Here is a 15092-nt window from a genome sequence, read left to right on the forward strand (position 1 = left end):
CAGAAGCCTGTAATTCAGTGGTAATCGTTTGTTTATGTGTTACATATTTGTTTTTCGTTTATTTTTTTACATAAATAAGGCTGCTAGTTTTCTCGTTTGAATTGTGTTACATTGTCTTATCAGGGCCTTTTATAGCTAACTATGCCGTATGGGCTTTGCTCATTGTTGAAGGCCGTACGGTGACCTATAGTTGTTAATGTCTGTGTCATTTTGGTCTCTTGTGGACAGTTGTCTCATTGGCAATCATACCACATCTTCTTTTTTTATATTAACAATACATTTGAAGTAGTAGAAATCATGATTGAATTAAAGCTAGCAATGAATACAAATGTGATGTCATGCAAATGATGTGTAATATGTATATCTAAATGATGTCTTGCTTCTTTTTTTTTTTTAAAACCTCTTGTCTCTCTGATAAACTAGCATTTGCACAATGTATAAAGCACAAACTTTTACACCAAATATTAATCTGTCTCTGCAATTATTTTTTATAACTTCAAAAATGTTGCAGTACGATTAAGAAAAAAAATAAAATAAATCATATTTTGAAAATAATGAAAACCTTCTCAGATCAATATGTGCTTGCTTCATTGTACAAATGCCTTTGATGATAAATGCCTTCAAATACTGTTGATTTTTGTAATTATTGATTTATTGATTATTACCTGTCCAAGGTTCAGTAAGGATGATGGAAGTGAAGCTATACTGCTACGTTTATTTTTGCCAGTGGAGCTCTGGTTGGAGATACGACTAGTTGTTCTGGCCTGACTACGACTTGTTATAGGCAGTGGAGGCTGAGATCCTCCTTCACTCTGGGATTCACTATGTTGATCCTGTAACACAATCAATTACTCAAAGGTTATATATATATTTAAAATGAAGAATAAAAGAGATAAGAACATTGCTGTACCTTCAATTAATTCTACTCAATGTATGACACAAATATGTCAAAATGTAAGATGTTTTTAAAGATTCAGCAAAAGCATTCATTAGATTTATTATAAATCTAGAGAAATGAATTTGATGATTGGCCAACTTGATTTTGGCTGGTTGCAAAATTTAAATGTTCATTACACTGAAGAATAAACTGTTGATAAACTAGGGAGAAAGACTTGATTTTGTAAAAGCAAGCAGTCCAAGCAATATAACTTACAGGTGCAGCCACTAGTTCTTGTTCAGTTCTAACTCTGGTGTGAAGTCTCAGTTTGAACAATTTACTGGTCCAAATCTCATCATAAGTCTTCAATGACTGGTCTATAGCTAAATCTTTCACAGCTTTCTGGACTATAGCCCTAACATCATCAATATGTTCTAAAAAAAAATCAACATGATTTATCAAATAATGTACCAAATATATATATATATATAAAAAAAAAGTTGGGTATTGAAAACATATATAATTGGACAGAAGGTAAGTAAATCAATAAAAGATCATTCACTCTTAAAATGAGTTAGTGTAGGTAGTAAATATCAAAAATATAAATATCCAATACCTGATGGGAAAGGGAAACTCTTAGATATGATCATTGTTTTAGTAACCTTTGTGTCTGGATTGCTTTTTAGAAATAATTTTAGAATTAATTTGGTTAGTAAACAGATTCATAATTCATAGAACATGTTTTTAAATACTTACTTTGAAGACCAAGGCCAATGAACTCTTTGAGGGTCATTCGTTTGAGAGTGTCATTGTCAATATTGACAGCGCCACCTGTCACACGTACAAGTAGCTTCAGATGTCTTGTTCTCATTGCAGGGTTACTGAGATCATCTATCAAAGGCAGACAGGCCTGCAAAGAAAACATAAAACATAGATATATACTTAATTATAAAATTTCTATTCTCATATGAATAATAACATTTAGTTCATTACATAAAATTTCCTTTAGAATTTTAATATTTATGCATAATAAGGCTTATTTCAGAAGTACCGTATACGGCCGTGTATTGTCCGCAGTTGTGTATAGTCCGCACCCCCTCTTCATCCCCAAATATCCAGGAAAAAGTCTAGTTCGCTTGTATAGTCTGCGGCAACTTTTGACAAGATCGGGTCCGCGAACAATGACGGAAAATGCCGAATTTGCGTATTTTTTTATATTTTTTTTTGCCGAGATCGGCAATATAGTAAGTATTGTTGTTGAAAAGATCGATAGTCACTTAAAACTTATGATAAGTTTTTGAATGGGATCTTTAAAGATTTGTTTTTAATCTTTGTTAAAGACTGGCAACACAGTAATCATTGTTGTTAAAAGATCGATGGATTAATATAAAATTATGATCAGTTTGTAAAAGAGGACTTAAAAAGATATGTATTTAATCTATTTTAAAAGTTTTCAAAAGATTCTGTTTAATTGCTCAATTAAATCGTCTTTGATACTATCATTCTTTACTAATTAATTTAAAGTCCCAAACAATGAAAGTAAGAACTGTATTCATGTAATAAATGTTAATTAATTCAATCATGTACATTTAACTATCAGCGTTATCACTTTTGATAAAATTGAAAGTGGTAGCTTGCCCAAGCCAATAAACTGTTTAAAATTCTAAAAATAAATATTTGGTATGCTATTAAACAAAAGAAAATTAAAGATCAAACATTCAAGATCGAAAGTTTGATGTTTGATGTTTAAAAATTGATTAGAACTCATTAAAATGTTATAACTCTTTAATCTTATCATTTCTTTTATTGATTTGAAGAACTGCCTTAGGTTATTGAATTACATTCATCACTTGTCAAAAGTTGACATGGTTAATTAATTGCTTTACACACAAACCCGTAAACTCATTCATGTAAGACGATACACCTGCACAATGTGACCTTTCACCTGGAAATATAGTTTCGTATACAAAATTCCACTTCTTACAGGTTTACACTTTCAGTATTAATGGTTACGATTTACAATTAAAAAATGTTAGGTCTTGATTTATTTACGACGATAAGTTAAGAGTTAAACACAAAAAGTTGGAATACGAAAATTTTTGATACTTTAATCACACATTTTCAAAATGGCGCATCGTGGTTTACTTGTACTGTACACACGCGAATAACATTAAACAAAATCGATCTTGGGAAGATTTCACTAGGTTTAAACTTGACTTTTATGGTTTGACCATTGAAGGGTTTATCTTTCATTGATATTCAGGATTCAGGTACACTGTTAAGATGCAAGACACAAATTTGACCAAATCCGAAACAAAGCGGACATTCGATCAAAGGCTGATTTTTATGCAAATTACTAAGTCAACACTGTTAGATTGTTTATTTTATTAAAAAAAAAATAACAAAGAGTAGTCAAGAATACAGTTAGATTGTTTATTTTATTTCTAAATAATACAAAGAGTTGTCAAGAATACATTATAACATTGACAACACATGATGTTTCTGTTTACTTGGCCAAACCTCGTTCAACATCGTATCCCAACATGGAAAAAAATGTCACGAAATTCTATAGTACTGCATAGTCCGCACCCCTTCCATCAATTTCATTCCCAGGGTAAAAAACCGCGGACTATACACCCCTTTCTACGGTATTCAAATGTGTATTTATTAATTAATTTAAATTGAAAACTTCCGCAAACTGAATTAGGTTACTGTAGCATGTTTTCATATCATGTTTGGCTTATTTCCACCAATATGAAATTTCTACAATTTTTAATTTGAATTGATTTTTGGTGTTTTAACACCACTTTAAAGAACTGCATTTAGGCTATTTCGTGGCTGCCAGTTTTTATTGATGGAAGATGCCAGAATGCCCGGAGAAAACCATGTCCTTCGATAGGAAAACTGTCAATCCTAGTCAATTAAGATTGGAGTCAAGTGCACACGCACAAGCAGGGTTCAAAATCACAACCTCAGTGTTGACTGGCTAGTGATTACAGTAGTAACTACTTAGACCACTTGGCCACCGAGGCCCCTACAATTTTTGAAGTTTTAAACATCTGCATGCAGTTGAAAGAAAGTTAAAATTGCAAGGGCCCACAAATATTTAGCCTGTGCATTCCCTTTGGACATCCTCATGTTACATTACCTGTATTGTAGTAATAGACTCATGTAATCCCATATAAACATCCCATGTAAAAACATCTTCAGGTAAAGCTCTAACAATGTCTAACTGTTTATTTGTCTCCTCTCGTAAAAACTTTGTGTTCATCTTCTGCCAACGGTGTCTCTTCCATTCTGCTTGTTGGTCATCAATAACTCTGAAACATTACAAGAGTTATATTTATCAATAAACATGCACAGATGTAATAATCTTCCCCAAGCGTCAATTTTCTAACTAAGAATTTACAAAAACTAATTTTCCATCTAAGATTTTACAACTTGGAACTGTACGAGGAAATTGTAACTAGCTCATATAAAACAATTATACCTATGTTAAGAATTGTGAGATATTTTATATCATAGTTAGTTTGATTCATTAAACAAGAATGTGTCCATAGTACACGGATGCCCCACTCGCACTATCATTTTCTATGTTCAGTGGACCGTGAAATTGGGGTCAAAACTTTAATTTTGAATTAAAATTAGAAAGATCATATCATAGGGAACATGTGTACTAAGTTTCAAGTTGGTGTAACTTTAACTTCATCAAAAACTACCTTGACCAAAAACTTTAACCTGAACTTCGCACTATCATTTTCTATGTTCAGTGGACCATGAAATTGGGGTCAAAACTATAATTTGGCATTAAAATTAGAAGGATCATGTCATGGGGAACAAGTGTACTAAGTTTCAAGTTGATTGGACTTCAACTTCTTCAAAAACTAAAAAAAAAGCGGACAGACAAACAGAGGCACAGACCAGAAAACATAATGTCCCTCTACTATCGTAGGTGGGGCATAAAAACGAAAAACATTTTTATTGTTCTTGTCTGTTGAGCTTTGGAATAACATTTTACAGTTGCCAAGAGATCATAAGTGTTATTAATATTTCATAATGTTTATCAACCAAGTAAACAATTTAGGAATATAAAGAATATGTAAAAGAACTGCTATTTATATTACCTGACAGTCTCCCATACTTGTTTAAGGTTGTTCAGCTCATGTCTACATCTGCAAGTATAATAAAAAATATTACACCAATATTCATTATTAATTATAAAGAATAAATATCCAAAATTAAGTTATTTTCAAATAAAATTACCAAAAAGATTTTTTTACATACCCACTACCCTTTGAATAGGAATTCTTAATGATGTTTGTTTATTTCTTAAATAATACTTTAAGGTTCACGACAGTAGCTTATCATTGAAAAAACATGGAACTTAACTTATACGGTAATTTAAAACATGAATATAGCCAAATCTTGAAAACAGAATAAAAACAAATAAATTGTTCTAAGAAACAGTTGTATGAATATTATTAAAATCCACTGAATAATTAAGAGCCTGTAAAAGTTGTGTTTCAATTAAAAAGTTGCATTTTAAAAAGGACCTTCTTAAGACTTTAGGCTGACTTTAGACATCTATGACCCTTGTGAATGTGCTATTCCGATGCATAAAAAAATTGGAATAAATCCTTTGTAATCACAATATCTGTGTTGATTTGGTGAACTTAGTGATCATTGCATTTTGCGATGAATGGATAAGCAAAAATTGTATAATAAAAATAGTTAAATATAAGTTTTGAAATTTAGAAAAAAAACAGCACGCTCAATAGTAAAATAATTCTATAATTTTTTTTACAAATAAACAAACATGCAAAATAAAAAAAAATGCAGATTTCTTATATCTTAGTAAGTTTAGCTGTCTGAAAATAAGTGTATCTGAAATTAAAACATGCAATATATGTTGTTTGCTCCTACTTACTCCTAAAACATGCTCAATAAAGGGGGCTATCTAAACTTCACTAAAATAAAGGGCTAAGAAGTATTATTAAAATTTAAAATTAAGGAATCTATTGGACGATTCAGACTTACAAACTCATATTCTCCGGACTGCAATAGGTATAGACAATAAGCAAAAAATACATTATTTCATAATTTAAACAAAATGATGAACTAATCTAAGGAATTTCTAATATGACTATTTACAACTTAAAATCAATATACAGTAAATATATAACCACTTTGTATTGTTTTATGCATTCCTTTCTAAGTAACATTTACACAGCTTTTTTTGCATGTGTACTTTCTAGTTGAGCTTTTTTTTTATTATATAGTTTTAGTAAAAAAAAATTCTGATCTACTTAGTTGAGCAGTTTTTTTTTGTCATGTTTAGTTTGAATGCTTTTTCTGATCGGTTTAGTTGAAGGTTTTTTTTTAATTTTTAGCTAAGATATTTTTCACACTCTGTTTAATTTCATAAAAAAAATATTATTCAGTTCAGGAATTTTTATGATAATATTTTATAGTTGAACCAGCATTTATTTTTTTCTACACTGTCTGAATACATACCAGCCTGCAGAGCAGTGCTTATGTTCTTTTTTTTTCTCCATCATAATATAAGCCAAAATTGTAACCAAGACAACACTAATACTTACTGAGGAATTATAGCAAAGTTGACAACTGATGTCTCAAGCAGTTCTTGTAGTTCTATCAAATCCTGAAATTATAATAATAATGTATTTAAAAATACTGTATCTTGATATGAACAAGGTTTTTCTAGTAATTCTAAGTCTGGTAACAGTTAGGAATTAAATCAAATAGATACAAGAAGATGTGGTATGAGTGCTAATGAGACAACTCTCCATCCAAGACATAATTTTTAAAAGTAAATCATTATCGGTCAAAGTCTTCAACACAGAGCCTTAGCCTTCAACTGTTAACATAATGACTTGATAATACATGTAGTTTCTTTATCTAAGACTTCAACACTTTTTCTTGAAATGAATATTTGTTTCAAGTTACCGGTAAATGTTTTATTTCTCAAAATACTTTTTTTCTCCCTATTTGTTGAATAGTTAAATACCTGTGCTTCATTCTCTAAGACTGTGAGTTTCTTTGAGAATTTATCAATGATGACCCAGGCATCGTCTATGTTACATTCTCTGTTATAAACGTCTGAGTTCTCCAGTTCCTTGGCTAAGGTATTCACTCTGTATCCAAAGGCTTCAAGATCCTATAATTCAAATAACATAGTTACATATAAAATATGTTCAAGCCTCTAACCAAACGTTTACCTCTTTTTTATATGAACACAAAAGTATATAGAGGCATGTAGTTGATGAACAGTTAAACCCAATGGAATATAAAACATTAAACTCAGTTTAAAGCCAGTAAAAATGTATTCATGCATCATGACCATTACAACAATTTAAGCATTTTTAATGAAGTTAATTTGTGATTTTTTTTACATCTGATTCTAAGAATTGATACCTGTGTAATCCTGACAGACTCTTCCTGTATCCTAGGACCAAGTCTCTGTTTTGCCAGTGACACTTTGGTTTTCAGATTGTTCCATCGACCTGGTGCTGCAGTAAATAGCTGCTGAGTTTTATCTGGTAATTTCTGTCCATATTTCTTCAGTAACTGTACTGTACGTCTCATCTCAGTAAACTTTCCATCCATCTCTGATTGTTGGGCTGATACCTGAAATTATATCCTTATAAATGATTTCATGTAAAATTGTTGTAAATGCATGCCATAGTTCTGACTAAAGATTTTTGAAGGCGAGGACCACGGTGAATCCAACAGAAAATAATTGTTTTATGGCAATACAATTTATCATTTAAGGCCCTATGATCTATCAGAGCAATGAAATGACATTAAATTCAGATTACTTTTATAGTTTTGCTATAAAATGATGATATGTGTGTTCAGTTTATACAAAATATTTCAATCTTGATGCAGCTTTGGACACACTAGATTTAAAAATGGTGAGTCCAGGTATATTTTCATTGAGTACAGGACGCACGGACTCATCTTAGCGAGAACCCCGGCATGCTATGTTACTTTAAAAATTTTGCATTTATAGCTGTAAAATTACATGCAACTTATCAATTCAGGCATAGTTTCTCTTAAAAAATTTTTATTTATGCATCAAGGTTCCTTGCCTGGCCCTGCTAAGGAAAATAATCTAAAATGTTGGCTGGTAGCTAAAACAGAACATCAAAAGTAACTTACTTCATTGAATAATCTCATCATTTTCATAAAGGAGGCCGTATCTCGTTCCTCTCCTGTGATACTTTCTATTTCTGGTTCTGTTCTCTTCAAGAATCTATCAAGATTCTCCAACATGTTGGTTACCTTAAATCATAAATGTTTATTTGTTATACTTACTATATATCTACTTCATTTACTATTGAAACTTCCCCTCATATCTACTTTATCCCTTTTCAAACTTTCCGTCAAATTTTCTACATTATTTGTTTATCTGTTTATCTTCAACCCTTCTATATGCTTTGTTTTGTGGTAAAAAGTAGACAGCAAAAAACATTAAAAATGAATATTTAAAAATATTACCTGATCAGACAAATATTTTGTATAAGTCCACATCCACTTCGAGGCATAAGTGGTGAGTACTTGTTTGATGGGTTGTAAATCCACACGTAACCATCCAACATTATGGTAGTCTTCTAAACTCTGTAACTCATCTCTTGCAGTCTGAAATACACATGGCTAACATTAACAATAGATCTGGATATATCAAAAGAAGGACACATAACTTGAACGTTGTTTTTTTCATTCACTATCAGGTAATAATTACCTTTTACCTATGACTGAGAGATTAAAAAGGAGTTATTTTAATTACATGAAATATTGTAATATAGCTGATACAAAATTTAAGATTTTCGGCAAATATATTTTAACACCAAATTTTTGAAAAGTTATTCAAGCATTAAATTTAGGTCTGTTTATAATCCATCAGATCTATACATATGTATAGACTCTATACATATGTATAGACTCTATACATATGTATAGACTCTATACATATGTATAGACTAGTCAGGAAATATAATTAATATATTCTAAATTGTTTCTTCATGTACTTTTAAGATCGATTAATCCAAATCCAGGTGAATACTTAATTGAGAAGTTCAACATTCAGTAGTGAAACAGAAGATTACCCTGTAGATGTTAATTTCAGCATCAAATTCATCCAATGCAGGAATTTCTGCTTTCTCCATCTCCTCACTAAAGTTCTTGGGGGTCAAGAAAGCTCTTCTTTCACTCATTCCTGCCATGGAGTTCAAACTACTGGCAACAGAAGATCTGAAAAATTGTAAAGGTTCTCAATATTCAATCCACAAATTCACCAACTAGATACATATAAGCTTTTAATTTCATAAAAATATGAACACATGTGCATAGTTTTTTTTATTGACACAAGAGTTATTTCCCTTTTGTCACCATGATGGAGATAAAATATACACAAGCTCCTACATAAATCAGCTCAAACTCTCCTCTCGACTTTAAAATAAAACATGTTGTTTAAACAATTTTAACTTCTTGAAGCCTTGCAAAATACATCGCTTAAATCCAGGACGGATATTTTCTCACAACTGTTCTACCACATGATTCAATTTGAGTTATTCAAATAAGAAAATCAACCAGTTCACCTCCAAAATGGTGACCAAGGGAGATAACTCAAAACTCAAACTAACTATTATGTCAAGTGTACATATAAACTTGATTTTCTAATATTTCAATTAAAAAGTATCTGAAAATATAATTTTGTTTCACTTTAGGTGAATTAAAGACTTAGCACTTTTTAAAATCATTTAAAAAATCGACGTAAATGTGGTCAATATTTGGATTATACTTGTGTTTACCTTGATTCTGATCTTTCTGTTACTAGAGCTTTGACATTACCACCAAAGTTTCTATTAGGACTTCTTAATGGATTTGGTGACAGCTTCCCTCGGAGGAATTCATCAAAGGTATAGTTTACATCTTGAAGCCATAAGAAGGAATAGTCTCCAAATATTTCTAACAATTTCTAAAACAAAAAAACATAAAATTATAATATTATAAATTTCATTTCATCTGTTTGTTACTGTACATGTGCTTATTACACTTTCATAATACCAATGACTTAAATTTGGTTTTTCATATTGCAGTTTAAATCTATTTTTTCAACCTTTTTTAGTTTAAAAAAGCAGAATTTTACAACAATTACCATTTGGATTCAAAATCAAAGAAATACAGTGGAATACTTTATTTATTGAAAGTTACAGTCCTTACTAGAAGAAACAGTAAACATGTACTTGTTTCCCACAGTTTTCTGTAAATTGTTGTCCTCCTTTTTCTTTTAAATGGACTCTCTGAGACTCTAATAATTGCTACAGAGCCTTACTTCATTTCAATTAATGAAAAGGATTTTTTTTTTACCAGGGACATGACCAAGTAAGGTTAAATCTTACCTTGCACTCATCACTGTTCTCTTCTACAAGTCTGTTGATGTTATGTAGAAGTTGTTTTACCTCATCATCAGCAGAAATGTAATCCTGGTATGTTCCCTGAATCAAACACATAATTATGTAATTATAAATTACAATTTAAATTTTTATGTAGTTTCTTTTTTTAAATCAAAAATATATGTTATGATATCTAACATTGTTTTTATTTGCAACTATTTCCAAGTTTCCATAAAAAGTTATATAAAGTTGTGTTTTATCAAAAGTAAAATTTTATTTTATAAAACTTGTCGAAATAAAATCCTAAATGGAATCTCATATGTAGAATCTATGAACAAAACTGAAGTTTTAAATGAGATTTGATATTACCTTGGGTCCTAACATTTTGACAAGTTTCCCCCTGGCTAGGTAACCATCTAACCATTGTTGTACCAGTTCTTGGACACTGATGACTGAGGTGGATTGGTCCAGTGGAGGTCTAAATGCTACTCTGTTGTCTATCAATTCCAATCGGATGGTCAATACAGGCATCAGAGTGTCATCATCCTGTAAGATTAAGTAATTCGGAAATCAAAAGTCCATAAAATAAATACTATACAAGCTCAAAATTCTACTCAATTTACCAAATCTTTAAAGGGCTTATAGAAATGTGAAATGACCTCTGAAAATTTACTTTCAATGTCCTATGAACCTTCCATCTTCATTAAATGGTGAAAACTAATTTCTTTCTATAAACAAAGAAAATTGCATGCAAGGGTTAGTTCAGCTGTTTTTCCAATCACATGAAATGTGGAAATGGTTTTAAGAAAGCAATAACAGTGTTTTTTAAGGACAACATTTTCAATAATTCCTTAATTTCAAAGATTGTTAAATCATTGTTAAATTATTGAATTTAAACTGATTAAAGAAGTACAGCTAAACAGAAAAGTATCTCAAAGAACTACCCAAAAGAAAAGTTTGTTTCAATTTTCAAATTAGCAACACCCTGATCTCTATGGATAATAAATAACTAGCTTCAAAATTGTACTATAATAAGGTACAAATACTGAGTTCACCATGAACATAGGTAAGCAAAAACATGACATGGTTGAGATTAAAAAGTGAAAAGAAATTGATGTAAATATTTACTGTTAAAAGAAATTAATTTGTATTTTATTGAAGGAAAGAAGAAACACATTCATTTATCTAAAATGATTAATTCAGACATTTACCTAGAATAAAAGATTATGTTTATGAAATAAATCAAAGACTAGCTTATAAAGAAAGAGTTTAGTACATAAAGACTGACTAGGTATTACTATGTAAGATAATGTAAACCTCCCTTAAGAATTCATCCCTCACCAAATTGAATTCAACTAGACATAGTAAAGATATTATACTTTTTTATCTGAACAATAAACTACTTACTATTTTTTCCTGTATAACACATAAGTATAAATAAAATCTCTATTTAGCTGAAATTGTACATACAGTACTTGTGTAACTTGCCTGATCTAACACCTGAGTATTCCAACATCCTGCTTTAACCGACACATTTTCTTTGTCCAAAAATATGCCTATCCTTGCAGAAAAAACCTGAGTATTACAACAACCTACTTAAGACGAAAACATTTTCTGGTCCCCCAGTGTGTTGGATAACACAGGTTACACTATACACCTTAATTTAAAAAATGGATCACAAAGCAAATACCTTTGAAAAATATAAAGTCAATGCTCTGACTCAGCCCAACAGCACCAAGTCATAAAAGTGGACATTTTTTTCTAAAAGACTCAATTATTTCAGATCACTTATATGTAATATAAGAAGTAAGATGAATATACCTCTGCCATATTAGCCTGGACCAGATTATTCAACATAGATTTAAGACTGGTCAATGTGGCTTGTTTCAATCCATCTAATACAATGGCATCTATATAATCAATGTAGTCCTGCCAAGCTGGAGAGGCCTGACTTATCTGTACAGCCTCAAATGACATCTGAACCAGCGAATGTATCCTATAACCTGATGGTACCACTATGGCCTCATGTTCTTCTGTTAACATCCTAAAAAGTAAATGATAAGGTTGCTTGTATTTCTGGTTAGACTTGAATTATTTGTATCTGTCCTGACTTGTATGAAATCTGTAAATTGTATCTTACATTCTTGCCATTCCATAACTCACATTAAGATTCAAGAAGAGAGAATTTGTCTAGTAATATAGCAATCAAAACAGAGCTACTTCTGAATTTTGACACATGTTTAAAAAAAAAAAAAAAAAAAAAAAGATAGGATATTTTTGTTCAATCATTAATGATAGTGAAAAGTGATATGATAATTCCCTTTTAGCAGCCAGTATTGTTCAATTTTGTCAAAATAAGGTAAGAAACATTGATGATGAATTATTCACTTGCAGGTGTTTTATTGGTACATCTTTTTTTTCAATTTCAGGTCATTCAGCTTTTCTTTTAACCCCACTTTTAACTGAAACTTACTTTTGCATAGAAAGCAACTCCTCCATGGAATAAGATGTATCTTTGGTCCTGCCAGCAAACACGTCTAACATTCCTGTAGACCATGAGATAGTAATCTCTGCTATCTCATGACAGTTTGTCTGTACCATGTCCAGGTTCTGGAATACATCCATACAAACTAAGGCCATAGCTTGTTCTATAAAGTCACCCGATTCCTTCATCTTCCATGTAAACTGCTGTAATCCGGATTCAAATAACTGAAATAAATATAAACAAAAATATAACATTGATGTATTGATGACTAAAAATACTAAATATAGGTACAGAGATCAACTCTCAACTACAAACAACATCCTGTTTATGCTGTTTACTTATATTTATGCATTGAACAAACATGTGCACTTCTCAGTGGTGGATCCAGAGAGGGGTTCCGGGGTTGGAACCCCCCCTTTTTAATGATAATCAATGCATTTGGATGAGGGTTTATAGTTAGAACCCTCCTTTAAAAATGACTGGATCTGCCGCTGTTTCTCTGATCGTTCATGACTTCTTTACACTCCATCCATAGAATAGTGCATTCTCTAAATTGGGAGATTCATTTGTTAGTTGCCCTATCCACTTGCATGTATTGGTTCTGTAGCCCAGGTAAGAAGAGCATTGTAAGATAAATGAAGGAATCTCTTTAATTCTTATGATATCTCACATAGTCAGGCCATAAACTTGCTGGCGAAATAACTTTAGAGTTGCCAAAAGAATCTTCAAAATCGCTAAATCTCGCTATTGAAATATCAGTAAATGGGAGATAACTCGCGAAATTTGGGATTTTTTGGTTAACTATTTTTAGCACAGGTAAATCAAAATGATGACCATCAAGAAAAATAGAAATTTTGAAGTGGCCCTGGACTTGTACTGTCGATGTTTGATTCAAATATATACAACAGTAACTTTAAACCTATTTGAATTTTATATTCAAAAATATAAAAGGGAAATCGAAATATCATTTGTTATGAATTAAACATGCATGCCGTAATGATGGTGTTGGTTAATCACAAAGTCAGCTAATTTATTTTATTATATATTTTTATTACTAGACGTAATTTTTGGTCAGCCAAGAGGTTGGTGGAAATTCTTACAAAGCAATTTTTGTAACTTGTATTCATATTCAAATTTTGCAAGGAAAGAACATCTGCCAAACAGTTTGGTTATCAGAGGAATGGAAGATTATAACGGTTCATTCAACCTATGCCAACATTTTGAAATTTAGGTATAAAATTGTGTGAAAAAACGTTGGCATAGGTTGAATAATTTGTTACAGATTAAGTGTTATAAAAACATAAATTAATTAGGGGCTAATCAATCTACAACCAGTTTAAACCTAGCGTTAAAGAATACTCAATATACATTTTTTATACAAGTATTAGTGAAAATGAAGGTAATTGGGTGTGTTGAGGATCTCTATTTCACAAAGGAATTAGTTTGTTAATTTCATAAAGACTGACTCATGTAAAATATCTATTCACTATTAATTCCAACACATACAGAGAATAAGATGAATTTCACTAATATGATTGTCTCAATAGTCACACTATAAGATATAATGCTACATCTGCACAATCAACTGGTGTCATGTTCAACTTTATCCTTGAGTCTCTAGGATCAGTTTCGCAAAACTATCTCAGGAGTAAGACATGTCTTAGGATGTTTTAATGGCATATTCTAGTCTTAAGTGGGTTTTACAAAGTGGTCCTTAATTTGGACATCTTTTAATGTTGGTCACAAAGTAATGACTCCACGAGAGTTTGTTTATAAAATTACTCATTTTATATATTAATTTTGCAAATTATCTTATAATTATCTTATTATCAATTTGGATGATGGAGTTTCAAATTAGAGACACAAAATTTAACCATAAATCTCACAACTCAATATAATTAATAAAAAAAAAACACGGGGAACTTGCATTTTTTAAAACTAAAACAAAAGTAAATAAATGGTGCATTGTCCCACTGGAAAGTTGAACCAAAAAATCACTATTTTTTTTAATTTATTTTAAATTTTATATTCTAAAATTACTTTGATTTAAAAAAAATTCTGTTGAAGTATGTTATATTTGTATATTTTGTTGCTTGTTGAAGTATGCTTCATATTAAATAGAACAAAATAATGAACAAATATTTAAAATTTGCACAAATGAAATAGCTTTTTTCTCTTTTTTTCTCAAGTATTGTTATATTTACGCGTTAAATTTTAGAAATTTAGTCTATTTTTTATAATTTTTATAATAATATTTAGTTCAACTCAATTTTTCTAGTATCAAGGGTTTTATTTTACAATTTTTGTCTTC

General features: G+C 30.6%; 1 protein-coding gene across 1 annotated transcript in view; it reads right to left on the bottom strand.

The window, feature by feature from the left end:
* Window positions 1-15092, bottom strand: part of LOC139525471 (uncharacterized) — a 105491-nt gene that overhangs the window by 72519 nt on the left and 17880 nt on the right. The window contains exons 16-31 of the mRNA XM_071320826.1: window positions 12770-13005; window positions 12118-12340; window positions 10666-10842; window positions 10303-10398; window positions 9712-9878; window positions 9007-9151; window positions 8399-8539; window positions 8060-8182; window positions 7313-7525; window positions 6906-7055; window positions 6478-6539; window positions 5002-5049; window positions 4026-4197; window positions 1634-1787; window positions 1154-1311; window positions 666-833 (exon numbers count right to left, since the gene is read on the bottom strand). Coding sequence (XP_071176927.1) covers window positions 666-833; window positions 1154-1311; window positions 1634-1787; window positions 4026-4197; window positions 5002-5049; window positions 6478-6539; window positions 6906-7055; window positions 7313-7525; window positions 8060-8182; window positions 8399-8539; window positions 9007-9151; window positions 9712-9878; window positions 10303-10398; window positions 10666-10842; window positions 12118-12340; window positions 12770-13005 — 2433 coding nt within the window. The remainder of the gene's footprint in view (window positions 1-665; window positions 834-1153; window positions 1312-1633; window positions 1788-4025; window positions 4198-5001; window positions 5050-6477; window positions 6540-6905; window positions 7056-7312; window positions 7526-8059; window positions 8183-8398; window positions 8540-9006; window positions 9152-9711; window positions 9879-10302; window positions 10399-10665; window positions 10843-12117; window positions 12341-12769; window positions 13006-15092) is intronic.

This window comes from Mytilus edulis, chromosome 5 (genome assembly GCF_963676685.1).
Source record: "Mytilus edulis chromosome 5, xbMytEdul2.2, whole genome shotgun sequence".
Taxonomy (NCBI): domain Eukaryota; kingdom Metazoa; phylum Mollusca; class Bivalvia; order Mytilida; family Mytilidae; genus Mytilus; species Mytilus edulis.